General features: G+C 42.6%; 1 protein-coding gene and 1 long non-coding RNA gene across 4 annotated transcripts; one reads left to right on the top strand and one right to left on the bottom strand.

The window, feature by feature from the left end:
• On the bottom strand, positions 1-24,585 carry stard13a (StAR-related lipid transfer (START) domain containing 13a). Of its 3 annotated transcripts, none has more exons than XM_051400709.1 (14): positions 24,450-24,585; positions 12,430-12,501; positions 11,292-11,373; positions 9,560-9,623; positions 7,612-8,930; positions 6,620-6,790; positions 5,945-6,104; positions 5,602-5,800; positions 4,968-5,181; positions 4,360-4,474; positions 3,116-3,367; positions 2,617-2,834; positions 2,063-2,239; positions 1-1,974 (listed from the first exon to the last, which is right to left on the bottom strand). In XM_051400709.1, the coding sequence occupies exons 1-14, from the start codon at positions 24,571-24,573 to the stop codon at positions 1,857-1,859; spliced, it is 3,285 nt and encodes a 1,094-aa protein (XP_051256669.1). In that variant the 5' UTR covers positions 24,574-24,585; the 3' UTR covers positions 1-1,856. The 3 variants fall into 3 exon arrangements, with proteins under 3 accessions (XP_051256669.1, XP_051256668.1, XP_051256670.1); XM_051400708.1 differs by lacking the exon at positions 24,450-24,585 and adding an exon at positions 19,411-20,243; XM_051400710.1 differs by lacking the exon at positions 24,450-24,585 and adding an exon at positions 13,919-14,831.
• Positions 16,602-26,714, top strand: LOC127363822 (uncharacterized). The gene is made up of 3 exons (XR_007884942.1): positions 16,602-16,757; positions 24,440-24,989; positions 25,647-26,714. It is a non-coding gene; the product is annotated as an uncharacterized LOC127363822 (long non-coding RNA).
• The last annotated feature ends 197 nt before the right edge of the window (positions 26,715-26,911 follow it).

The raw sequence follows: 26,911 nt of genomic DNA on the forward strand, positions 1-26,911 counted from the left end.
TTGTTGATTTTTCAGAGTTTTTATTCTCTTGTTTAGAAACAATGGTTCTGTTTTCTGTCACTTTGCCAGAAATAACCAAGCAGACCTGGTCTCAGCTACTCAGCTAGATTTAAAGCCTCTCCCTAAACAGACACGGGCTCACGTCAGAGTCACTCACTCACTCTTTGTCTTTTTGTCTCTTTCATACACGCATATTTACACACACACACACACACACACACACACACACACACACCACTACTTCTCAGCAAACAGCATCCACATAGGATTTTGGTGGTACTGTAGAGATACTGTATCATAGCAACACCATAGCAACGCTGCCTACAGCCGTAACAAAAAAAAAAGCCATGGCAGTGCCATGGCAGAGCAAGCTTTAGTCTGCTATAGCTTTAGTAGGATGGTGTGTGGACAGTTCACATTTCTGTTTATCAATATGATAGGAAGACCCTGAAAAGCTATGATGTTTGATCTGCTGGCACAGAAAGCGTCATTTATATTTACAATACAGGCTGTACGTATATCTAAAATGCAGATACACGGGCACACACAATTTCAAACATGCTTCCCAGAAGCAGTGAAATGGTCACATGTCTTAGACATTGTATAACATGACAGCAAGAAAAGCAAAAGTGAAACCATATACATTGATATAATGAAAATAATAACTTTAAAATAACATTTAGATAAGTTTAACACTGAAAATAGTGACAGAGAACTAAATCAACAGTGATATTAAACACAATGTACATTTATGGACCCGATTGTTTCCTTTTTCTGTAATCCAGATTCCTCATGTACTTGTCTTTTTCCTGAACTAGTGCACTTTTCACAATGTAACGTTGACATGTACCCATATTGTACTGGTCCTGGTAATTCCTATTGACAGGATGAACTGGGATTTATGTTTCTGTACTTGTGGAAGTTAACAGTATTGTAGGAGGAGTAAAAAGCTGGTCCAGTTTGCATTAGTTTATAGATGGACAAATTCATTCAAAAGTGTGACTATAACAGGAATAAGATGTCAATACCAAATATTGTCAGTGTGATTTTGTAATGTCTGTTTTGACTGACTGTGATGAATGCAGATTAGGTCTGTTCAATAACACATTTGAGAGGAAAAATTGTTTCATTCACATGAGTCATTTATATTCACTGGCAGGCCATGGGACATTTTATAGAGTGTTCTAAAATTAATCAATACAAATACAGGATTTCAACTGTAAGTATGAATAACTTTTTTCAGATTTTCAGAATCAGTCATATATGTATGTGTAAGTTCCAGGTAGGTGCTCTATTACGATAACAATTGCTAAATTAATACATATTCAACATTAACCCGAACACTGTGGCAACCATCTCATGATCACAGCTGCTGGTGATGGCTGTCTTATAAGGTCATCTTTTTTTGCAGGATATTGGATTAGTAGATGAGGATTTGGAAGAATGATCCAGAGCAATTGAAACTGAAAATACTTTCTGTCCACACAACCTTACGTAATGCACATGGTTGCAAGCCAATTATATGAAACATCAACGGTTATGCAAAGAAAATCAAATTAGTGGTTTCATATTTGGAACTGGAAACCAGCATTTGTTCCGTGGTGTAAAACATGGATTTTAAAATTATAATTTATGAGATAAATAAGAAGTAATATACAAAAAAAAACACTCCTCCCTTCCCTTCTGTGTTTGAATGACTGTAACTCAGTACAGTATGGTACAGTAAACCTCAGTGTGGCTCAGCAGCGTGAAAAGACACAAAGTCCACTGCCTGGATGAGCCCTCTTCTGGGTCACTGGTTCTCAGGCCCAACTGCTCTGGAAGTGTGACCCAAGACAAAGCTTGATCTCTGAGGTTCAGATCTTTGCCTCAATGCTCGTCTGATCTATCGGTTGAAAAGAGGAGCGAATCATCTGGACTTCATTAACACACAGGTGACCAAAAGCCTTGTTGTACCATTCTGGAGACCTTCCCCTGTAGCAAGAAGAGTAAATAATGCATATTAATGATTGTAATGCTGATTAAAACCTCGACTATGAGAACACTTAAAGTCCGCCCACACCTGAGGTCCACTCTGGAGATATGTGTGAGCCTGGTCCTCCCAGTCCCACATGGCTCGAGGAGGTATTGTGACTCCAGCACCACCGCCCTCACGGCTCCCACGCGTGGGCTGTCATCGTGTTCGATGGACACACACACCAACGCGCAGGAGCCTTTACACAGGTCTGTGCGCCATGATCTGAGGGGGCGTAGAGACAAAATAATAGAAAAGCGGTGAGTTCAGTCAGGCATTTAATGTGGGAATGTGAGATATTGTTTTTTTAGGACTGCAACTAATAATTATTTTAATTATCAACTAATCTTCATATTATTTTCTTGATTGACTGATAAGTTGTTGGTCTATAAAACATCAGAAAACATTTTTTATTTTGAATTGTAATAGTTTTATTTTAAATTGTAATAGTCTTAACGTGTTGTGACTACAACTGCTTTTAAAAAAATCTGTTGGCACTGACAGTGTAAGGTGATTGCTTAAAGTACCTGAAAAGCTACGTATTTAATAATTCTCAAGAAAACACACAAAGCATTCAGACATTAAAATCCATTAATCCTGACCTTAGTACCACATAGTCGCAGCTGGGTTGAGGTGCCATGTTGTGGCAGGAGTATTGGTACACGTCTGTCTGTTTATCCAGCGTCTCCAGAACCTTCTCCTGCTGTAGCTCAGTCTGCCACAGGGGGCGCTCTCTCAGCAGCCGCTGCAGCACCTCATTGGGAGTTGCCGACACCTCAACACACACTCGCCACCGTCTCAGAGGGTTACCGTCTCCCACCTTACACACAAATACATTGTGACAAAAGAGATGTATACTTCATCTGATCGTGTATATTTTGAATTTAAGTAGGTCTTCATGCAAAGAGATGTCTATAAAAATCAGGATTTTCCTTTAATTTACTTGTTTTTTGGCACACTATACATCAAACCCCAAACAGACAAACAATTTAATTCCTGTGTCATAGATTTATAAAGATGCTGATATTTCCTGTTTTCCTTTCTTTCTTTCCTGGCCCTCTCAAAATCCCTTCATATTCCAGAAATTCCAAAACCACATACCTTTTTAAATGCCAGTTCTGTATGATCAGTAGTTGAGCGAGACACCCAGCCTTTGCTCTTATCTTTGGCCTCTTCCAGCAGGTTCTGGACAAGCCTTTCAAAGTGTGCATGATAGGATCCTTCCTCATCCTCCTCTTCCTCGTCCTCATCCACATCTTCCTCATGAACCTTGCACAGCTCGTCCAGTGGGGGCACCATCAGCTCAGCCTCCATGTAGGAGTTGCGAGACTGGGTCACCATCTCCTCTGGGATCTGGAAAAAGAGACGGAGGACGTGCATCACATCACATCAGTTCAGGCCTAAATATTACCATGTCTAAAGCAGAAAATAGATCTTGACAAATAAAACGAAGTGCAATTTCACTGGGTTGTCAATTTCCTATTGGAGCAATAGCTTATGCACTGAGATGACAGAGATTTATAAATATGTCATGCCAGCTCTTGAAAAGTGGAACAACATATTAATATCCAATGTCAAAAAAACCTTTAAATTCCAACACTGGTCACATATTTTGGAAGAATTACACTATCCTCTGTGGAAGGACCATTCTTGCTCTAAACTCATAAAACCACATTCAACTCAAAAACACTTGGTAATGGTAAATGGACCTGTACTTTGCACCTTTCTAGTCTTCCAACCACTCAAAGCACTTTTACACTACATGGCACATTCACCCTTTCACACACATTCATTCAGTGATGGCAAAGCGAATCGAACAGAATCTAACTCATTCATAACCGATGAACGGCAGCAATTTTTGGGGTTTCAGTATCTTGCTCAAGGATACTTGCCACACAATATGTGGCACCAGGAGCCGGGGATCAAACCAACAACCTTCCGATAAGAGGACGACCCACTCTGCCTCTGCGCCACAGCCTGTTTTTCTTAGTCACTAAAAAGGTTTTTACAGGCGAGAGCAGTATACTGTAAACTGTACACACTGACAGCCACAAGGTAATGATGATATACAGTTTTAGAAATGAGCTCATTACCCACAATAATACTGTAGCCTTGGATAATAACAATGCAGCGGGGGAAAAACATCACTCTGCTTTGTTATTTTTGTCCGTTAATTTCACATATAAAGACGTGATTATGTCTTATTTCTTAGTCAACACGATAAATTGCAACTCCTGTCAGTCATTTATCATTATATGCTCTTGTGGAGACAACCCTAAAAGTAGCAGTCAACCCATCGTATATGGATAATTTATAAGCAATCAAATACTGCTATAAATCCTGACCTGAAAGAGCCGCTGGCACTCAATGATCATGTGTGCCAGACCCTGGGTGGCGGCCAGGTTCTCACTAAGGTCTTTCTGATCGGGGCGGCCTGTGGTGTACTTCCTCTGGATTGACCTTGAGGAATAGAGAAATTATAGAGAATATGCAGAACATAAATCATAAGAGGATTCACATAGTGGGAAACAGAAGAATGTACTTGTTGAGGTTTCTGTCATAAGGAGTTCCCATACGTACGGAAAGCCTTTATGCAAGTTGAATGAACTAACAAAAAAATAACGTGGTTTTGGTGGCAAATTACATAGAGGGAAATAAGACACCATGATAGTTATGATAGCAGTAGTAATACTGACTGACATAACTTATACTAGAAAAACAACAGCGTTTAGCAGGTCAAAGAAAATTTTAAATTCTGTATTTGTCAAACTTACATTGCTGTTTTCTCTTAGCTTAATAACTGTTCACCTTTATTTACAGTGAAATTAATATATATAAAAATGTAAAAGAAATATTGTGATTTAAATTTGCACAGCAAGAGCTATATTTGACAAATGCATCATATCATAAAATAACACACAATTATGAGTTTGGTTTCAGCTCGTATATGCACCTTGGCGACAGTGTCTCGTTCTTCAATATGCTGAGGTGGAAGAGCGAAGGTCCCAAACAAACAGCCAGGTTCATCGGCGTCATCTGGTTCTCCTCCACCAAGGAAGTGACATCACGCAGAAAGGAGAGCAACGTCTGCAGAACCTCCCTGTTTTCGTCTGGCATCAACAAAATGGCTGCTCTGACGGCCTGCAACCTCTGCTCTTTTGGGACATCTAAAGACAAAAAAAATAAAAAAGAGGACTTGAGGATGGATCAAAGGATAGCTCACAGTTCCAAACATCCAATCTTTGATGTACGACATTTCATAAATATAATACATACATACAGTAAATAGCAACATTTTGGACAAGATGAAGAATATAGGTATATCATATAAAATATCAAAACAATTATTGTCAGTGAGACATTAAAGCTATAGTTTGTCACTTATTTTGACCGTTTAGTACTTCCTGTAAATGCTATGTACCCTGCTAAAAAATACAGCTTGTGGGCATAATATTAACAGACTGGTTGGCTGTACCAATCCACATTCAAATGATCTCAGTTTAAACCATTTACAGTCATCATCTTCTGAGGCAGATGACTTCAGTATGACAACATGTTGCAGCAGTCATCGCTCCGAGGCGACTTACACTGGTAAATATGCAGGAAGGTTTCCCCCAGCTTGCTTGTTAGCAGAGGCTCTGGCAAGTCTCTGAAGAACTGTTTGACCATGTCGGCCACATCATACGCTGACTGGTCTTCGTAGCTCACAGAGTCAGGGGACAGCTCACACTGTTGCCTCAGAGCCTGAATACGAGACTTCACGCCGGACTTGCGGAACAATCCCACCTGAGACAGGAAGGAAAGAAGATAGATAGAAGGGCAAGATGGAAAAGAAACAGGGCAAATGTAAATAACCAACATCTGTTGGTTATTCTGTTGGTTGAAATGTATAGTAAATGCAGCCTTGTAAAAGTTGTTTTCCTCTCTAACCTGGTCCAGACAGTGTGTTCTGAGGTGGCAGAGGGCCTGCTGTAAACACAGAGGGAGCGGAAAACCACAGCGCTGGACATGGATGATGAGGGGAACACCAAACACACTCTTCTCTTTATAGTCTGGCACCTTCATGCGCTTCATAAACTTGGGAACAGACCTGGGAGCAATAGACAGAAAACAATTAGGGAAGTGTGTGGGAGAAAGAGCGGCCTATGCTTTCATTATCTCTCTCTTCCTGTAGATGCTGGTCAACAGAGTTTCCCTCTCGGGGATAGTAAAAACAAACAGGGCTGATCGTTAACAGCACATGGATGTACTTGTGTTTGCAGGTCATGGCGACTGTTGGGCTGTGCTGTGTGCGGCTGAGAAATCTAAAGCCAGTTTTTGACCAACACTGCCGCCTTTGACAACCTAAACATGCATGAACCCATTGTAACAGCCAGTGTCGGTGTTGTGGATTATGTTATGCTTCTTAAAACATGTGTTGTTGATTGTGCATATGGTCCTGCTGTTTCGTCTCTGATATAGAGAAGTTGAAGGGAGCTGTAAAAATAAACAATGCAAAAAATGTCACACACATACAGAGCATCCTTAGTTGGCATGGAAAAAATAATAAGGCACAACAGAAACAACAGAAACTTTGTAAGCAGAAGTAGCAGCACGTATACCCACCATGTCCAGCCATGTTTATTAGACATGGAATATTTCTCCATGATGGCCGTGAGACGGAGCAAAGAGAACTTCTGCAGCAGGCTGAGCTGGCCTGCTGATTGGCTGCCGATCTGCAGTGAGGATGCTGGCTGGTTGAGATGATCAGAGGTCCTGAAACTAGGCCATCGTAGGCTGGGATGAAGAGAAAATACCAGTAAATAATAAGAGAGACTGAGCGATTCAGTAAATGTGGAGGCCTTATCAGGTCAATTTAAAGGATAATTCTGGTTTGTTACAACTTGGATCTTATTATCACTGTTTTGGCCATCTTCCCTATTGGTGATAATAACATTCTCAAACATGATGATTGCTTAGGGAATGTGGGAACATTGTTTATTATAAGTTCAATGGCGCAAGAAACGCAACAGTCACAGTGGTTTTAAACAAATCTCCAGGCTGGAGCACCTCTGTAGCCGAGGAATCTCAAACTGTCGCCCCAGGGACCGTTTGCGGCCCTCCACCCCTCCTGACAATACTTGGTAGTGGCCCCAAGTCAATTCGAGTTTTTTTTTTTTTTTTTTTTAAATACTAAAAAAAGCAAATCTCCCTGTTAGACAAACTTATTTTGAAGAGAAAACGGAGGCGAACAGTAAATGTATTACCCAAACTGTTCAACTATTCATCCATAATAGTTTATTGACAACTCCCTGGTTCATCTTTGACCTACCGCACCAGTTTCCCTGTGCATTAAGGGATTATTACTGACAAGGGGTTCCCTCACTTTTTACCTCCAATTAAAGTGGTTTAGATGCTCATCAGGCAAACCTGCTGTCTTGTTTACAACCTGACTGTCTGACTGTTTACCTTGTTCGCCTTTGTTGTAGCGTTGTTGGTGTGTTCCAAGATCTCAGCAATTACTTTAGTGAGTGCAAAGTTAACCAATAAAAATGAGGGCCAAGACCCAAGTTGGTAAAAATCAAAATTATCTTTTAACTGCCTGAACAGCAACGCACCGTGGTCTTGTCAGTGAGGCCCCGAATCCAGAGTCCCGCCTCTCCCGACTGGTCCCTGTCGAATCAGTGTCGTTCAAGGAGACCCCATCTCTCTCCCCCTCACTCGGGGTGGTCCTGCCCTCCCCTTCCTCCTCCCCCTCCCCTGTCTCACCCTCGGGCAGCACACTGCGGCTCCAGTGGTCAACTATTTGCTGCAAACCGCTAACGTGCTGGATGATGTCATCTAGGTGAGGGAACAGATTGTCCTCTTTCTCTAGGTCCAGCAGGTCTCCTGTGCTGGCGTAAAGATGGGAGCCCGGCACGTTGTCATATACACTCACCCTGCTGCCCCTAGGAGCTCCCGGACAGGGGGGTTTGGACAGAGGTTTACCAGACCAGGGCTCACCCAGGCCATTTTTGGATGGAGAAGTTTGGTCCCGTGACTGGGCCCCGTTATTCCTGTCATCAGGGGAAGGCGCAAGGCTCTCTATGGATAGAGCTTTTGGAAAGGTGCCTGGTTTATGGTCTTTCGGGATGTGAACGAGGAGGTTTTCATATGAGCGAAACTGGTTTCTGCCAAACTGGCTCTGTCCCTCAGTCCTCTTACCCTGAGAGGGCAGCTCCATATCTTCCAGATACATGCTGCTTCTCTTGCTGGCAGTGCGGGGTTTTGTACACACAGGCTCCTTCACACTGGGTGCCACTGTCTCACTGCTGGGGCTCACACTCACCTCGGATTGGCCTTTGCAATCATCGGTAATGGAGACAGAGGAAGCATCACCATCAGTTTGGTGGTTGTGTTTAGGGCTGTGTTCTAACTGGCTGATGGGAGTACACTGGAGCATCTGCAGCGCGTGAGGCTCCTCTCCCTGTAACACCGGCCCACTGATGACCAGTGGTGGCCTGCGATTTGAGCTTTTCCGCCTCGTCGACGGTCCCCAGGTACGCATAAGTTCCATACGACGCAAAAACTCTTTGGCTTTACTCCGCCCGCCTTGCCCATGGCGACCGCTCTTGATTGGCAGGGAGTTGTAGTGTGGAAGTTCCCTGGGTGGTTGGTAGGAAGCGGAGAGGGATGCCATAGATATAGAGTCAGGCATGGCGGAGGTGGAGTCCTCGCTGTGTAGCGAGGAGATTTCTGTGATCTCTTGCTCGCTCAGGTCTGTCAGCACACTCTCACTGCTCACTGTGCTGTGCAGACCCTCCCCCTGACCGGTCGGGCTGCTTTCATTGGTGCTGTCCAACAGGAAGTCTTGTAGGCGAGACCAACGTCGGCTGCTCCACTCGAATGTCCACCTTTTACTGATGGCCAATGGGTCATCTTCATCAGAGTCATCACCCTATGGAAGGATAAAGGAGGTATTAGGTACAGGGTCAAAATTTAGAACACAAAGCCCTAAATAAGAGTTTTCATGTTCCATTTAGGTTTTATTTACATATATAGTTCCTTTGCTTTAGATCAGTCTATTTAGGATTCACTACAAATGAATTAAGAGTTGTAAAGATAGTGTCACATGGAATGAAGGTCTTTCATCGCGACTTGTAAGGGTAAAATCAAAACAAATTTTAGAATTGTGACTATTATTGTCTCTGTACTCCTACTCTTTTGGACTGATGCATTTTAATTGTGTACTTCTTTAATTGTTAATGGTTTTGAGACGTTCTATCTCTCTGGGTGGGTTGGATGGTTAACCACACCTGTCATCAGGGAGCCATCAGCCTATGGGTAAGGTGACTTGACACAAGATACACCTTGGATAAAAACATTGTCCATTTGAATAAATTTGTGGTTTGGGCTTCATTGATCTAGTTTGAATGACACAATTTTCACCACCCTTAAATCAACTGGACCAGAAAATCCACAAGCCCTGTGAATCCCCTTTTAGAAACATTGCATTATATTTTCAGTTGCCCAGACAGCAAAACACAAACAAAGATGCTCTCTCACAGTTGGAAAAAAATATCTTACTTTCTTCTTGGGGTGGCTGACATCCAGTTTCATGGAAGCACACTTGTTTAGAGTATTTAGACGTCTGCAACACACACATTAACACACAGTCAGTGAAACATGCCAGTGCTGGTAGTTTGGATATGGTCTGTTTGTTGCTGTGTGTTTGTTTCCTTCTTCACTCTTTCACTTTCACAGTCTCTTATCTCTCACTCCTGCCACTGTCTCCTTTTCCTTCTGTCACTCTCAGACATGTCTCTTCATTTTCCTCTTTGATCTTCTTTTCTGATTATTCTCATTACACTCTGTCTATCCCTTTCTCCCACCTTGCCTTCCCCCCCTATTCCTCTCCTCTCCTTCTCTGGCATCACTCCACAGGGACTGATCCTCACTTTCAAGGAGCACATCTTCCCCAGAAACACAGCCAGCTCCTCCCCTCTACTACCCTCCCTCCTCCCTTCATCTGTAACCCATCCCCACCCACTTCCATACTCTTGACCTCTGGGAGCAAACCTCCTTACCAAAAACTCTACATGTAGTCTGCACCCATCCTTCCCACCCACTTTCTCCCTCCCCCTGCTGGAACTCGGGGCATGTGAAGAGCGGCTGGTTAGGAGGGTGGTGTCTGCATTTGGTGCCTTTCAAGATGGGATCATTAAAACCATGTTTTGGGGCTCGTGACCTCTATCATTTGAAAGATTTCAGCCTCTAATAGCACAGTGAGCAATCCTCCTCCTTTGTTCACTGTTTACTTTCCCTGTCCTCTCATATAAGCGGGTAGACAAGGGATTGCTTGTTGCTACATATAAACCAGAAAAATAACAGCAAGAAAGCAGCAAGCTGTCATATCAACTGTCTTTCTTGCTGAGAGTAAACATCCAAGTTGAAAAATATACAGAGGGAGCCATTTTAGTCTCCGTAACCTGTATTTCTACTGCAGGATGGTACAAACAATTCTGAATCGGATTTTGAATTCTATGCTCCATACACGATGTATTCTTGCAAGCATGAATGTATAATCTAAAAATTAAACAGTTCAGGAAAGAAAACATGTAAAGGGAAATGTACGAACAAGAAAGAGCTCATTATGAACGTGTTTAACAGCTCCTGGGACAGTTCTCAGGGGGTCTGATGTGTATTCTCTAACAATATAGCTGTCAAGAATCCCTAATGCTATAATTACCACACCCTCCTCTACCATAGACATTGGAGAATTGGAGGGGTGGGGGTGAACAGAGAAAAGAGAAAAAGATAAGGGGGGGAGCAAGTATACTGGTGCAAGCCGGGAAAACTTCAATGGGAAGAAAAGAAGAGGAGATGTGAAACAGAAAGATCATAGAGGTGTGCAAAGGGACTTAAAACACACACTCAAAGCCATCTGGTAGAATATACTGGCATCCCCTCACTCCTTCCCCGTTACCCTCAGCCCCCCTGTTTTACCCCCTGAGGGTCTTTGCTCTTTGAATGGGAGATCAGAGCGTGGCAGAGGGGAGGGGAGGTGACCAGATCAAAGCTTGGGTGTCTGAGCGGGAGACAGGGATGGGGACTTCATTAAGGGTCGGGGTCAGACATCTAATGATGAGCGGTTAGCACCCGGCGGCAGGGACAAGTCAGACTACAGAACCAGTGGGAGGGGGCGAGAAAAGGAATCTGTGATTTTACTAGAGAAAGAATGAGGTCTGCATGTGTATGAGTGAGTGTGTATAAGTGTATGTGTGTATATATGTATGTGTGTTTGTGCGAGTGCCCTTACCGACTTAAAGGCTCCACCAGATCCCGGTCCAAAAAGTCATGGTCCCTTTTCACTGAGGAAATATCAATTGGGAACTGGGAATCTGTGAAAGAGAGAAAGAAGAAAAAGAGAGAGCGAGTTTTGTTTGTTAATGACTGACAGGAGACAGCAGATTTCTCTGCGGGTAAACTGTTAATGAAGTTTGCGACTTGTGGCACAACTGCTGCCACCACTGTCAGCACCTGTCATCTAAATCTGAAGTGTACAGAACACACACACACACACACACACACATTTTCAAACCCCAAAATAACTTGAATTCCCCACAATGTTGCTGCCAAAATGACTCAAGCCTTTTATTTTGGTGATTCTCTGTGTGTGGTGGCAGACTACAGGCATCATGTGCAGCCGGCAGCAGCCACAGAGTCCCAGAGGCCGCCATCCATAACCCGACATTACTGGAGCTCACAGTGGTTCACAGAGAAGTACAGTGTATATGTGTGAGTGTGTGTGTGTGTGTGTGTGTGTGTGTCTGTGTGCTGCTAAAGCAGGACTGCTGGATTTTAAGAACTACTTCTTAGATTACTGGGGCCATTTCCTGTTTGTCCCTTAACTGTATGAGACCCGATGATCATCACATGAATGAACGCCTGCAGGTTTTCCAGAAAAGTGAAAGAAGGGCAAGAAAGAAAGAAAGAAAGAAAGAAAGAAAAAAGAAAGAAACAAAGAAAGAAACAAAGAAAGGGTAATAAAATGCCTGCTTGAAGAGGAGTGGTGGGCATGCTGAGGACAGGGTAGAAGGAGAAAGGTGGAAGAAAAAAGAGAGAGAGAAGCTATGAGAGTCCGGGTAGTGATAACAAGGCCTTTCCCATGACCCCTCCCTCTGGACAGGAACTGAAGCCTGGAAATAGAACGCAGCGGTCCAGAAGACGAGGATACAAAGAGGGAGGGATGGCAGAAAAAGAGAAACAGAGATGATGGAAAAAATAAGAAGAGAGAGAAAAAAAACTAGGAACAGGAAAGAACAAAAGCAGAGATTTGATGGGGGCAAGTCTTTGTGTCAAACAAGTTAGCTGGGTTGCTACTCTCTGTGTGTATGTGTGTCTGTGTGTGTATGTGTGTGTGTGTGTGCGTGTGTGTGTGTGTGTGTGTGTGTTACCTTCATAGAGCTGGGCGTACTGTGGAAATCCCGCTGCCCTAAGCCAATCACAAGCCTCCTTAGCCTCAATCTCTGTAAAGCAAAAAAAGACATGTTGAGTATTACACATCATCATATGGATTTTTGGCAACAATTCACAGTAATAAAAAAAACAGTGTTGTTGAAGTGGGACCTACAATAATATATTTTTTTGTGGAGGAAAGTCCCCTCATTATTGAATTTCCCTCTGAGAATTCCAGTAGACTGATCTGTATTTTATTGTCTGTTTTCCCTATCCCATACTGTGGAGGAACATCTCAGAGAATTACATTTTCCTCTGGGAATTCACTGGAATGATGAGATTGGAAAAGCTGGAAGTGAGCCAGTGAGTGACCCACATTATCTTGGGAGGACAACGGAAGCAGTTTACACAGTTTATATATACATCACATATCATGTACTTTCAAATAATAAACAATCAGATAAACCGGCAATTGGATTTCAGCCGTTAATGGATACATTTAACAAGCCTTACACATGGCACCACACCCCATTAAGTGCTGCCGCCAGCACCACGAGACGTTTTACAGGCATTTGTTTTACTGCTTTTTTCCGCTAGCATATGTATTGCTCACACTGCTAAACTGCCAGCTCTGAAATGTGTGTGTGTGTGTGTGTGTGTGTGTGTGTGTGTGTGTGTGTGTGTGTGTGTGTGTGTGTTTGTGTGTGTGTGGGTATACGTTTTCTTTATGAGCAGAGCTTTGTGCTGACAAAGACATTTGAATGATCTTGGTGCCAGTGATAAAACACAGCAGTGTAAAATATATAATATATACACAGAGACATACATAAGCAGAAAGACATTTACACCTATGCATACACACACATACATTTAAAAAATAAATGTGCAAAAGACAGAGTGAGAAGCTTAAGGTTTGTAGGAAGACATCTTCTAAAAAATCCAAGCAAGTCAAACTAATTATATAAACTGTAAATAATAGACATTAAATGACAAGTAGTTAAGTTCAAAATAATATAAACGTCCACACCTCTTAAATATAACAGAGTAATGTCACTCTCATCTAAAACCCACCAACAGCAATTTCCACAACTTTTCAAAACCCCACTCATTTACTCTCACTTGTCTCATTCACTCATTTAGAGGTGCTGGCAGTGAGAGGGAGAGGCACCGCAGAAACACAGGGGACAAGGTTCAGCAGGGCAATAAAAAGCCTCCGTCTTCATCATCAGAGATGAGAACGGTCAGAGGAAATGATCCCTCTACCGCAATCCAGCAATTACATCCCTCTCCCTGCATTCTCGGCATAACTCATCTCTCCAAATCACATACGAAGAAACACGATGGCAGACTGTGAAAAATATTTTTGTGTGTAACACTCTGAAAATAGACCAGAGACTCTCTCAGAGAAATTCCAGTGAGAAAAAGTTTTACCAGAGAGAGCCTGTAGGGTGAGGAAATCTGAGGAAACGCAGAGAGCTGAAAACTTACTTGAAGCCCTCATGGTGCAGGTGAAGACATGCTTCTATTTCTTTCTCCTTTGCTCAGACTGAAGTTTCCTCTCCATCCCATGGCACATCCACTCGCTGCTATCCAGCTTTCCATCAAGTGGCAACGATTCTGTACTTTCTTCCTCGCTGCCTCTCCAACCCTTCTGTTTACAACTCTGCCTCCCTCTTCCAGCCTGCCCCATGCAGGTTTTCTCTTCCCTCTAATTTTCTTCTCAGCCTCCTCTCTCACACTTTCTGCTTTGTTAGGATCCACATACAATATCTCTCAGCTCTCTCCGCTTTATGCTACACTACACTATTCGCTCTGGTTCTCACTTTTTACCTCTTGTTCATTCTTGTGTGAATTTTCTTATCCCTTCACAATATTCCTCTATACAAAAATACTCCCTCGCTCTTCATCGATCCATCCTCTTTTCTTCTTTCACTGAAACCTCCTCATCCTTTCTTCTTCTTTGCTCCTACAAGAGGCTGCTTGATGCCACCAATTCCACATCTTCTTTGTCATTACCGGAGCTGCTGTTGTCCCATCATGTCCATGGTGGAAAGGGCTAATTTCAGCTGGCGTTTGCATCAGCCTGCCCCCGAGGTCACAGACTGATGACTGGTGGACGCTAACTTCACATGTCAGCTGAACCTACTGGCAGGAAAGCAAGGAGACTCTGACCTCGGCCTCTTTTCTTTTGGTTTACTGTGCAATACTGCAGACCGGGAGAACGCAGTGCGTACACATACAGTCCAGATGTTGCCCCCAGTGAGTCAAAGAATGTAAAAAGGATGAGACAGGCAGACAGCTGGGGTAGGGAAGGCAGCTGAAATGAACAGACCCCGTGGGAAAACCACAAGCAGGAAAACTGTACCACACCAGCCGCTTATTTACTGTATGTGAGATTTAAGAGATTATTGACCTTTTTTCTACAGAAGCCAGATTAAATAAACAGGAGATGCAGATGAAGAGCAGGAGACATTACAAAAAAGAAATGTTAATGGATAAGTCTGGTGATATTATATTTTTTCCTTTTTTTGATGTCAACAAATCCCATTTAAAGACCTAAACCAGAAATAAAAAACTACAATGTCCTGCGGTTTAAGGAAATTACTGAGCCCTTAAAAAAGGGGGTGGTGTAATTGAATGAAAGGATATTGATTCAAAGAGTAAATAATAGTTTTCAAAACCACTGTCCATTTCTCCAAATTGTTTATGTAGAGTAACACATTACTAGAGCTAAAGTTTGAGCTCTTCATTAAGGACTAAAATATGATCAAGTAAAAGTGTTGGTGATCTGCTTCTTAATGTGCTGCTAAACAATGGAAATACTAAATTGAGTTCTTATAGATGAATAAATACACCATACTTGCAAATACATCCTATTACTAATCAACTGACCATAACAATGCTACAAGAACTTCAAAACCCTAGTGATGCATTCAAAAGCAATCAATAGTTATGAAGCCATTGTAGTCCCCAAATATAGTGGGTAAAAAAAGCACAAATAGGCGTTCCACAGTGTTTGTGCACGTGTTATTGGCTATGCATCTTTGTGTTTGTGCACAAAGGTGCCAAGCGGCAAAGCTCAGTGTCAGCGTGAGAACAAAGCATTGCTATTCATCTGTGTAGAATTTAATCAAGAGATTAATTAGTGCACAAACATGTTATTAGTGGGCCACAAAACACACACATGCACACAGGAGCTAATCCAAGCTGCCCACTGTGCTTTTCCCTCAGTCTATTCCATGTTGCTGCATTCCTGCTGTGGAGAATATATGACAACCGGCAGCCAGTCACTAGAACAACAGCAGGGAAGGTGGGCAGATGGTATGTGTATGACTCTGTGTGGGTGTGTGAATATGGGCGTCCATGTGTGGGACAAAGGGGCCGTAAGGTAATTCCTTACATAACAAAAGGTGCCCGCTATGTTACATAATACACATAATACAAGCACCCTAATGTCCTTAGAGTTTTTTTCTCTTAAAGTGTGCCTTTGCCTTTCTTTCCTCTACCTTTCATTTCCTCCCTTTTATCCAACACCAGTACCCTTGACTTTCTGGCATCTTTTTCTCAGCGTTATGTCCGCCTTGTGCTGGGTCTCAAGGACCCTGAAGTGCCTTGCATGACATCATTTCCTGCTCTGAATTTCCCAGGCGTCCAGAGCTGCATGTGAGCTAAGAACAGCAACAGGAAGTTCCTGGACCGAACATGTCAGCAGGACTCAGCTGGGATAATTGTTGGATAGGCCAACGCTCAACAGAGAGAAAAACTAAAGAGTATTTGGTTGATTATACAAAGTTATATTTAACTGATGTTTATTTAAATGAGTCCTTTCAGTCAAAATTAATCTGATAACTAAGAAGAGATAAACAACACTGATACTGGACAGAGAAGAGATAAGTTATTGCTTGTAAAGGCTGTATAGGCATGAACTAAGCATTGAGTCACAGTTCCTCTACACACACACACACACACACACACACACACACAGGATCCCTGGAAAGCAGCCATATTCCCACATACGCTAAAGCACTTAGTCCTTCATGTTTAAAGGTCACAAAGAAAAAAAAGTAGCAAAGAAGGCAGAGGAGGAGTGATGGGAGAGAGGGAGGAAGGAAGGGAGGGAGGGATGTCAAAGAGGAATACGTCTGTCCCGTCCCATATGGTTCATCTGTGATGATGTCAAGCCCTCAAGAATGCACTGTGAAATAGAGTCAACGCTGGCATGAAATGTGTGCAGGTTCAGGCGCAGAGTCTCTTGTGCATCACTGACTGAGGACTGCAGAGGTTCGACAGCACCTGGATATGCAATCTGATAAACAACAGGACTGATGTAAGTTAACAGTTGACCATGATTACTCACAGTACCGAGGTTATGGTGAGTGTTAACAGATTGGATTAATAGGGTGGGATAGGATGAGACAGGAAGACTGTAGGTGATCAAGTTGTGGCTATGCTACATTTTCTCCACCAGAGGGTGTTAAAGCAATGCATTTAGACTCATGTCAAATTATGAAGGCTGTATTTACATGAAAGGGATGTATACTTTTTTATTTATTGTAAGCTGGCTGAAATAGAAACAGTTTAGTGCTCAGCTTGGATTGAGAGTCAGTACAACCTTATGGTTTGGCACAGTAACACTAGTTGTGGTGAGTATTATAGTGAGTGATAGATTAACTTGTATTCAGTGAGAGTTGCTCTGAATAAATGGGGCAGATGCCCGTCAATAAGACTCTACTTTGGAGAGTCACTATCAATGAAACTTTTGTGTGATGTTCACAAAACAGCTTTACCACCAGCCACAATTTTCTTTAATTTTTCGGCAGTTACAAGCTTCTCCATTTCCTTTGTTTATTGCGTTATCGAAGAAGAGTGTTCATTAAAAGCATGCTCAAAAATCAGTTTTTTTTGTATTCTTAGTGTACTGAGTATACTTCATTTTCAGTCACTTTGCCAGTGTCAACTAACTGTATAGTGAAACCTGTTTGGATTTAGTATTGCTTTTGTATTGGATTTTGTATTACTGCTTTTTTCGCCACTTGGAGGCAGCAAAAACCAGCTGTGAAGACAAAATTAAAATATTCTTTATTTTAATTAAAATATTCTTCTAAATTGTCTATTTACACGTCCCATGAATGTGGGTGAGACATTCACTCTTTTTTAGCTCTGATTTTGGTCTCCACCAACTCCTGATGGAAATATCTGGCTTTTTAGCAGCTGTTATGGCCCCTCTATGTTCACCAGCTAGTCGCTAACTTTGTCCATTTGTCACTTGGTGCTGAGCAGGTAATTTACAATATGAAACACTACGTAACAGTAGCTGGGTTCTCATCTGAATGTAGTGCAAATTTTAACTGAATTTCAAGAAAATTGGAAAGAGAAAATGTAAATTAATGCGCATTTCCATCCACCATTATGTGATGATTAGCTGATGATGCTAATTTCCCAGTCAGGTACCACTAAAGCAAACTCCTTTTGACCATATTTCAAGGTTTTTTATGTGCAAATTTAAAATGTGCTTAAAAACAGGTGGATGGAAACCCATCTTGTGTTAAACATAGATATTTGATCCATTGTTATTATAAAAATGATTGATTATATCTTTATATAGGCCATGTATAAATTAACTATTTTATTAATATAAACAATTTCTTTCAGATGTAGGTTTGGTGAGGTCACAGTTCTTTTTTATTTATGTCTGTCTGACACTTTACCAGCTGCTGAAAAGTGGAAGCCAACTGGTGTGTGTGTGTGTGTGTGTGTGTGTGTGTGTGTGTGTGTGTGTGTGAAAGACATGATGACAGTAGTGCAAGAACAAGCAGTATTAAGTTAAATAAGTCATACCATCACTCAAAACCAGCACAGGCATAAACTTGCTTCTCCTTCTGACATTCCTCACCCACCACAGCTGTCATGTCTCTATCTATTATCAATCTTTTTGGATCCTTCATACAAGATTTGGCTCGCACAGACAAATTCATCTGCAGGGGATAAAACAACAACTAACACAAGACCTGACAGGTCTCTGCTCCGTCATGCGACCAGAGCCACATGCCATGGTACAGTAAATTAGAACATTATCTGCAAAACAACACAACAAAAAAAACCTCAGGATACAGAGGACAGTTAACTCTTTTACTACAATGAACTCAACACACGTAAGAATAGATGCTGCAGCAGCCCAAAGCCTCTTTCTGAACACCGGGATGTTTACTCCCCGGGAAACATGAGTCATATGACAGGAAGTTGAGGAAGTTACCATGGAATACATAGCTGACAAGTTGGGTAGGAAGGACATAGACAAAAACAATAACACTACAGTCCTTTAGGGTTTGTTGTGACTTCTTTCAGATTTATGAAAGACATCTTCAGAGGAGAAGTGGCTCCATATGTCCAACTGATTAAAACCATAAATATGTGGGAGCATTGGCAACCTGTAGTATGTAAGCCCTCGCCAATAAAGCATTCTCAAAGAGCATGATGAAACAGAAGATAGTTACTTAAATAAATCTGTGAAATAGGTCAAAAACCCCTCAATGACAAAGACAGAATCTCATAATGAAAAGGTTGCAATCAGAATCCCTCTTTATGTTTTAAAAGCGACACACTGTCTTTATCAAAGCGTACATTGTTTGAATCTTCACCCAGCTCTCCTCTCTACCTCTGAATGAACAAACAGATGAGGAGTTTCGTGAGTTCATCCACACGAGAAATAAAAGCTAATGGGAAATTCTCACTACGTAGGCTTCAAACACTAGACATGGCAGTGTCTAATCTATTCATGTTCCATCTCCCCCTTGTAAAAACAGCTAATAGGAAGAGAAACATACAAGAAATGTGAAAAAAATGACATCACTTAATTAAACTGACATACTTCCTTCCATTTTTCATGAGAGAACATCCAACCAATTAGGTCAAATTCAGACATCGTACATGACACACTGTGATGGACACGGTATCACTTTGCCATAACTCTCTATTTCTACCTTGTGCCAGCCTCCGTAGCAGCTGCTGGCGGGCAATGATGCGGGAGAGGCGCAGGGCAGAGCGCCGTCGAGGGGTGTCGCCCAACCTCAGGTAGTAGTCATGCCCGTAAGGTGTCATGGCCTCCAGACAAGTTCCCTCATTGGTGCTGTCGCTGTCACTCTCGCAGCCATTACTGTCGTCCTTGGCACTTTGATCCATACTGTCCACGAGGTCATCGATTTCCATACTCCTACTGTCTGTGAGGTCAGCACTGTCCGCGCTGTCCTCAGTAAAGACAGTGTCAGCACTCTCTACATCGTCCGTCACACTGTCCACACTGTCAGCGATGGTTACGCTGGTGGGGTGTGTACATTTTTGAACTCTCCCACCAGTAACATCTTCAGCATAGTCAGTTTCTGCTTCATCCCGACAGTCCAGACTGTTTACTGTCTCTTCAGTCCCTGCAGCATTTGCTCTGTGTGCTGAAGTAGCCACACTGTCCATATTCATTGCAGTGTCCGCATCATCCATAACGGTCATACAGCTATCCACAGCCTCCATATCGTAACAATCTGATCCTCACTAATGTACAAGTCTTCCTCCCTCTCGCCCTGATGAGTTGTTGTACGAGTACTCCTCCTGAATTCCTGCCTCTAACATGCCCTCACTGGAAGTCGAATCAGCTCCCCACCCGTCCGCCTCCTCCCTTCAACTCACCACAGCCGAACAAACACACAAGCTTCATCACACCACCTGACTCAGATGACAGACCTTGTTACCCCACCATCACCACCCCCCCACACACATGCTGTTTCTCAGCTGAGATGGTAGGAAGACTCTCAAACTCTTGCTTCCACAGGGTCTTTCCTTTGGTCATATGACCAGCAGCCAATGGCATGAGAGCTCAGGGAACATTTCACCGCTTCCTGTGCCAGAGACGCAATTTGGTACATGCCTTGGGCAAGTGTGCGTCTGTGTGTGTGTGTGTGTGTGTGTGTGTGTGTGTGTGTGTGTGTGTGTGTGTGTGTGTGTGTGTGTGTGTGTGTGAGAGAGAGAGAGAGAACCGCATATCTGGGATGGGAGATGTGATGAGATTGGGGATAGGCCTGGAAAAAAAAACCTTATCCCAACAGCCATATGCCAAAGTAAAATGGGAAAGTGCAGAACAATAGAGAGTATGTGGGTGTGTGAGACAGTGTTGAGGAATGTATGTAGGAACAAACCTATTGTTACTCATGTTGAGTAGGATTGTAATGCCATTCAGAAAAGTTCTCTAAATCCACACCATGAAGTTCATATCACATGACGTTTAACATAACTGATCCAAGTGGTTACTTAAGTGAAAGTAACAATACCACATTACAAGTAAAAGTTCTGTATTCAAAATCCTAGTAAAAGTACATAAGCAGTAACAACAGACTTAAAGTATCAAAAGTAAAAGTACTCTGAGAAGAATGTCTGACATATTGTTAAATGTGTCATTATTAGATTGTTAATACGTTGTACAACCAACATTTTACTGTTATAGCTGCTTAAGGTGGAACTGGTTTGACTGTCTTTGTTAGTTTAGTTTGGGTAATTTAGTCCCAACATATGGGTTACCCCCCCTCTAAATCCCCTCCTCTTGATCACAGTACTTCCATCAAAAATATGTTGTTTAGCAGTTGTAGTCAGAAATGCTCATTTCTGAAATGTGTGACTGAATGTTGCCATACAGTAACTGAGTTGTTGGATAAATTTACAGAATGCGGTGAAGGAGGAGGGAAGTTCATATTTGACCTAGTTTGCTAGAATGGTGAATATTTGCCAGGACTGGAGGATATAGGGGGGCATTTAATTCATTTTAGGGAGCTAATAGGCAGGGGGTAAGAGTGGGGTTGGGGTTGCACATGAAAAGTAGGTCACAGCAAAGTCAATTTTAGGTCAGCAGTCACACACAGGCACCTGATCTCACAGCAGAGAGCCATTACTGTACAGCAGTCTGCAGGTCATACGCTGTCAGAGCGGTACGAGTTTTAAATCTCAGAAATGTGCATTAACCACACATCACATATTGATGCTCAGTCATAGAAGTTGTGAAAACTTAAAATCTGTGATTCAATGTGTGATTTGATTAGACTGCCCTCTTGAGGTTATCTGGGAGAAAATATCACAATTTATCTTCCAAGATTTCTCATTGCAAAACCAGAAGTATGAATAGACTTTGTTTAATTTACTTTTCATGTCAGTCTAAATAAAAAGACAAAAGAAAATACACCCAAAACACCATGCAGAGCACTGAGCAAACCCTCCAAGTGATGCAGGGTACAGCAGGCTGAAGCAACAATATGATAGCGAGCTAAAAAGATGTGTGTAAATGGATTGGCACAGAGTAGGGCTGTAGTAAGCAGTCAGTAATATAATATCCGGCACTCCGTCTCAGTTACAGCCAGCCAAGACAGGACAGAAACTAAACAGGCAAACTGTGGAGGAGACTGAAAAATCAGCTACAGTTATGTTACAGTAAAGATGGATCAAATATATAAAAATTCAGTTTGATACATCTTGCCATTTCAGGAAAAAGCTGCAGGTCACCCTATAAAAAGCCCTTTAGGAGGTTAAAAGTGATCTAAAGGATGACATTAATGAGCTCCACAGTCAGGCATTTCCAAGCTCTGAGCTCTGACTGTCAAAGTCCGGTCACCTTTAATCTTTAACCTATAGACTTAGATACAGCGGAGGCACCCCATTCCTGAGCATCTAAGGCTGCACACGAGCTCAAAAGAGATAAGAAGAAATATCTGAAATGTGACTAGAAGCAAACTAAACTGAATCAATCAGAAAACTGACATGTTAAAATGTGTGTGTAGTATCTTGCTTATTCTGAAGCTGTATAGAAAAAACTGCTCGTTAACACAGGAAAACACGATTCTTTGAGGGAAAGATGAGAACATTTACCTTTTACAACTTTTACTAAAGGCCGGAACCAGAGATGAAACCTCAGTTTGTTGATGAAGCCTTGAGATTATCTTTAAAGCATGATGAGGCAGCTGAATTTCGTTTCAAATGCATTCAGGGCTGTTAATGAGACACTGTTAAACAATCAATGTTTTTCCCTCACAGCTTGCTGAGTTTTCTCAGTAAAGCAGCGAAAAAGCACCAGGTAGGTGAGGCGGCAAACTGATAGAGTGAGAATGATGACTAGCTGTAAAGAAGTGATGCAAGGGAAAGGTTTAAACTCATTTACCGGCATCCATGTTTTCTAACAAACACACACACCGACACTCACACCGAAGCAACTAAGACCCACAAATCCCACACGCAAAAGGGAGATTCGACCCCCACCGCTAACCTAAAAATCTGTGGGATTACATCTAAATCCAGGTGCTATTGTGTGCTCTCAGTTTTCACACACGCACACACAACATACAGATGATTGAATGGAACCATTACCACAATCGAATCCACTATGAGATTCAGTCAGTTGTTTAATCTAGGTGATATATGAACTGTTTTTGTCGGCATAAGCGCTATGCTATATGTGCATTTGTTCTTTTATACACTATTTTGCTGCTGCTTTTCTGCTCCTGTGTCCCTTTTTGTTCACTTTGTGTAGCAAAACTAGACATACTCTGGTTCATTTACAGTTTTTCTGTTGTTCAAATGGCAAATTCCCCCCTCACAAATACAGTTTCATTATGAAAACATTTCCACAATTCCTAACCCTGACTTCCTTATATTACCCGCCATTGCTTTGACTAATGCATAGAGTGGAAAATGCATTGCTGAATACCAGCATAACAGAGAGGCCAGATGTGCACATTTTAAGGATTCCCCATTTCAAAATCTGATCCAGACAGATGTGAACTGTGTGCCTTGTGAGCTGATGGGTTAAGCAGTGGGATGAGGGAGGGCTTTTGGAGGAGGGGCTGTGGGTTTTGGGGTCTGGCTAGAGGACAGGAGGTAGAAGAGGTGAGAAACTAGGGTAAAGAGGATTACTTAGGGCAGCAGGTGTTCTCTGATGCTCCATTTGTCCGATATTCCTCTCTTATTCATTCATTGTGCGCAAAAGCATCACATAAGCAAAATTCATCACAGTAATTATCCATCATGCAATACCGAAAACGATGCACAAGTAGACTTCTGCTGGTCACACATGAGATCTATCACCGCTGCACTTGACAGACACGGCGGCTTTGAGCGACACCGTGGCCTGGGGCGGTTCGTGGGCTTGTGAATGTGGGAGTGTCCGTCGTTTAATTTGCTTAAGAGGCAGACATCTCGGTAATTACATTAAACCGAGGAGACAGATGCAAGTCGCTCTCTTTATTCCCTCACTTTTCTCCTTCTCCTCCCTCTCTGACGCACAGCTGAGTGGGAGAGAAAGAGAGAGAGAGAGAGAGAGAGAGAGAGAGAGAGAGAGACGTCCAAACTCTGCGCATCCAGGCCACTGTGTATATAATGCAAACCGACTGACCCTCCAAACTTGGTGCATTGGCGCACACAATTTTTAACTCCGTGCACATATGTATGAAATCCTAAATCCTAAATACCCCCTCGCCCCCCCTCGAAAATGCAATTAACAAAATAAACCATTCTCCAGATTAGGACAACAAATGCAGAGTGATTGGTATCTTAACCCCCGGCTAGACTCCTGTCCGCAGCACATGCCTGCGCTGTTTGAGCACTATATTTGACAATGACCTTCCCAAAATATCAGGGAGCGCGCAGCGCATGACGCTATCAGGCATAACACAGGGGCTATATGCAGCACATAGACTAAGATTAACTTTTGTTTTCGATTTCATTCTAATAATATTCAGCAAAATTGTTTTAAATGCCCAATATCCCGCAAATAATAATGCGGGGAAATTGTGGCCAGTCAGAAATCCACACACACATAGGCTACATCTGTTTAATTATTTAAACACTATGGGGTGTCTTAGGGTAGCGGTTCACGACTCGTGCTTCTGTGGCCCAACAAATCAATTTGACAGACTTGTGTCAGTCAAAATGAGGATAAACTGCATTCCGGCATATTAAAATAAGTTTCACTTCCATTTGGTTTAGGCTCTCTGACCTGCCAGCCGTCTCTCCCGGACATTCCTCCACAGCAGATCCCAAGCCTTGGACGTGGAGTCCCGCAGCTGCTCGCTGATCGACCGCCGCAGCTGCAGCTTGGCAGACCTTCGCTGGGTTGTCATTGCGGTGCAGCCGGACGCATATTCCCTGACAACGAAACCAGCGCTCCGTCAACAAGCCGTTATTCCTCAATCCCTCCTATTCCCACTGTGGATAGCCCCGGCTGGGACAGTGCGCACCCGGCGTCCGCTGCTGCCGCTTGCGTCTGGCTGCCGCAATGGTCGTTACCGCTCCACCTGGTATAAAAGCTCCTCTCGCGCTGCGTCACCTTCCTGCACCACCGAAGGCGGATGAGGATTTGTACTCACTAATACTGAGTTAATTCATCCAGCATTTCTGCCCTCCTCACCCCCCTGCCAGACTCATCTACAGCAGCCGGTAGGGCGAAGGTGCAGCAGTGTTTCAGCATAACTTCTGCATGTGAGCCTGGACCTCTGACATGACGAGCCAGATGTGAGAGGCGGTTTTCCCCCTCCCCGTATGTGAGACTCTCTCTCTCTCTCTCTCTCTCTCTCTCTCCCTCCTTCTCTCTCACACACTGACCAAACGTACATGCTCTCCACGACCCAAACCCACACCCACCCACCCAAACAAGGATCTCTTTCAATCCCCTTGATACACACACACACACACACACACACAGTTGTGTAAAGCTTTTCTTAGCATCTCTGGCCATTCCGTCACAAATTTGACCTTAGAGCTGCACAAATTGTAGCAACAGACATGTTGCGCATCATAGTTACAGACTTCAAGATCAATTTCCATATTTTTCGTTTTACTTCCCTTCTTTTCAAATCGATTTATGTTTCAAATCTTTAAGAAATAAACCAAAAGAAGTTACCAAAACTCAAGCTGCAAATTTTGTCTCATCAGCTGCCAAAAACAAAAAAGGTATGCAATTTGCAAGAACAGGAAATGAAGAACAGCAGCAAATCCATTTAAGAAGTTGGATACAGTAAATATTTGTATTTGTATATTGTAGCTGCACTATTAGTGTCTTTCTGTCATGTTAAAGTTGTCTAAAAACACAACAAAAGGAATCCAGGGGTAAGTTTTGTAAGTGTTTCAGCGTTTTCAACTAACTGAACAAGTGACTGCATCACAATATAAGTGACTGAATATGTGTTTGACACAGATGAAGAGGAGTGAACTCAACAGCTACTGACAACCTGAAGTGAAAGTGCACAAACATCAACTGTCTGAGCTGCCTCTCTTTTTGTGAGTTCACCCGTCTGACAGCAGGTCAAGGGTTTTGGGAATTTCATTCTGAGCTCTGAGTTACTCCCGTGTTATCCCCGGAATGCCAGACAGAGTGACCAGACCAGGCCAGGACGCTCCTCAGCTGCCGTCCGCCTGACACCATCGGATGTCCTGTTTGTGGGGTTGAGTTCCAAGTCAGCACGGATCCATGAGTAGAGACCTGATTCGACATTTCAGCCTGTCGAAACACGCTTGACATCCCAACTAGTCAGCAGAATCCTGCACTTATCTGGACACCGAATACCACTTTACTGGTTGACTGTCACAAATGGGGCAATGAATTATCGCTTGTGGACAATTTAATCTTCATCCAAAATGTGATTTCTGCTGTTGGATTGGTTCCCCATCAAATATACAGTATACCGCACACATGTTGAAGGGGAAAGTTTTTCAAGGCTGGAGTTCATGGCCCTACTTTTCCTCCCTTGCCCTGCCATGGCCTGGTGTCAGATGACAGTAAAGCTGTAGAGAGACTGATTTATATTCCTGCGTTACACTGCTGAGACCAGGGTGAGATTCATGGCGGGCACTGGCAGTCAGCAGTGATGAGAGGGAAAGTGGTTTAGAACCAGAGAATGATGAACTTTGAGTAGCTTAGTGAAGACGAAATTAAAAAAGGAAGGAACTGAGGAGCGGAGGGGAGATGAAGGCAGAGTCGATTGACAAGACCATAAAACATATAGAAGACCCGATGTAAGAAGAAAAAGAAAGAAAACACACTAAATGACACACATGGAATAAAACCTTCTGATGAAATTTCCTTTTCTGTTTGGTTTGCTTCTAATAAAACAGCTTATGGGATTCACGAGCATTGTATTTGCAAATAGATGATGAAAGTCACACGGCATGTTTCTTTCACATGTAATTATACTCAAAAATGAAAGGGAGGAGACTGGGAAAAATGAGTCAGTATTTCTGGTGTTTGACAGACACACACTGCAAAACAAGTTGAGTAAGACTTGTACAATGTCTTCTTATTATAAAGACGCCTCTGTTTACAAAGTAAAACAGTTTTTCTGCTTTTATTTTTGTTTTTTTTCTGAATATTAGGATCATAGAATCTATATGTCCCCTAAACATACAACAAGACATTTGACAATGGTATTACACATACAAATGTCAAACATAGCTGCAACTAAC

The sequence above is a fragment of the Dicentrarchus labrax genome, unplaced genomic scaffold, assembly GCF_905237075.1.
Source record: "Dicentrarchus labrax unplaced genomic scaffold, dlabrax2021, whole genome shotgun sequence".
Lineage (NCBI taxonomy): Eukaryota > Metazoa > Chordata > Actinopteri > Moronidae > Dicentrarchus > Dicentrarchus labrax.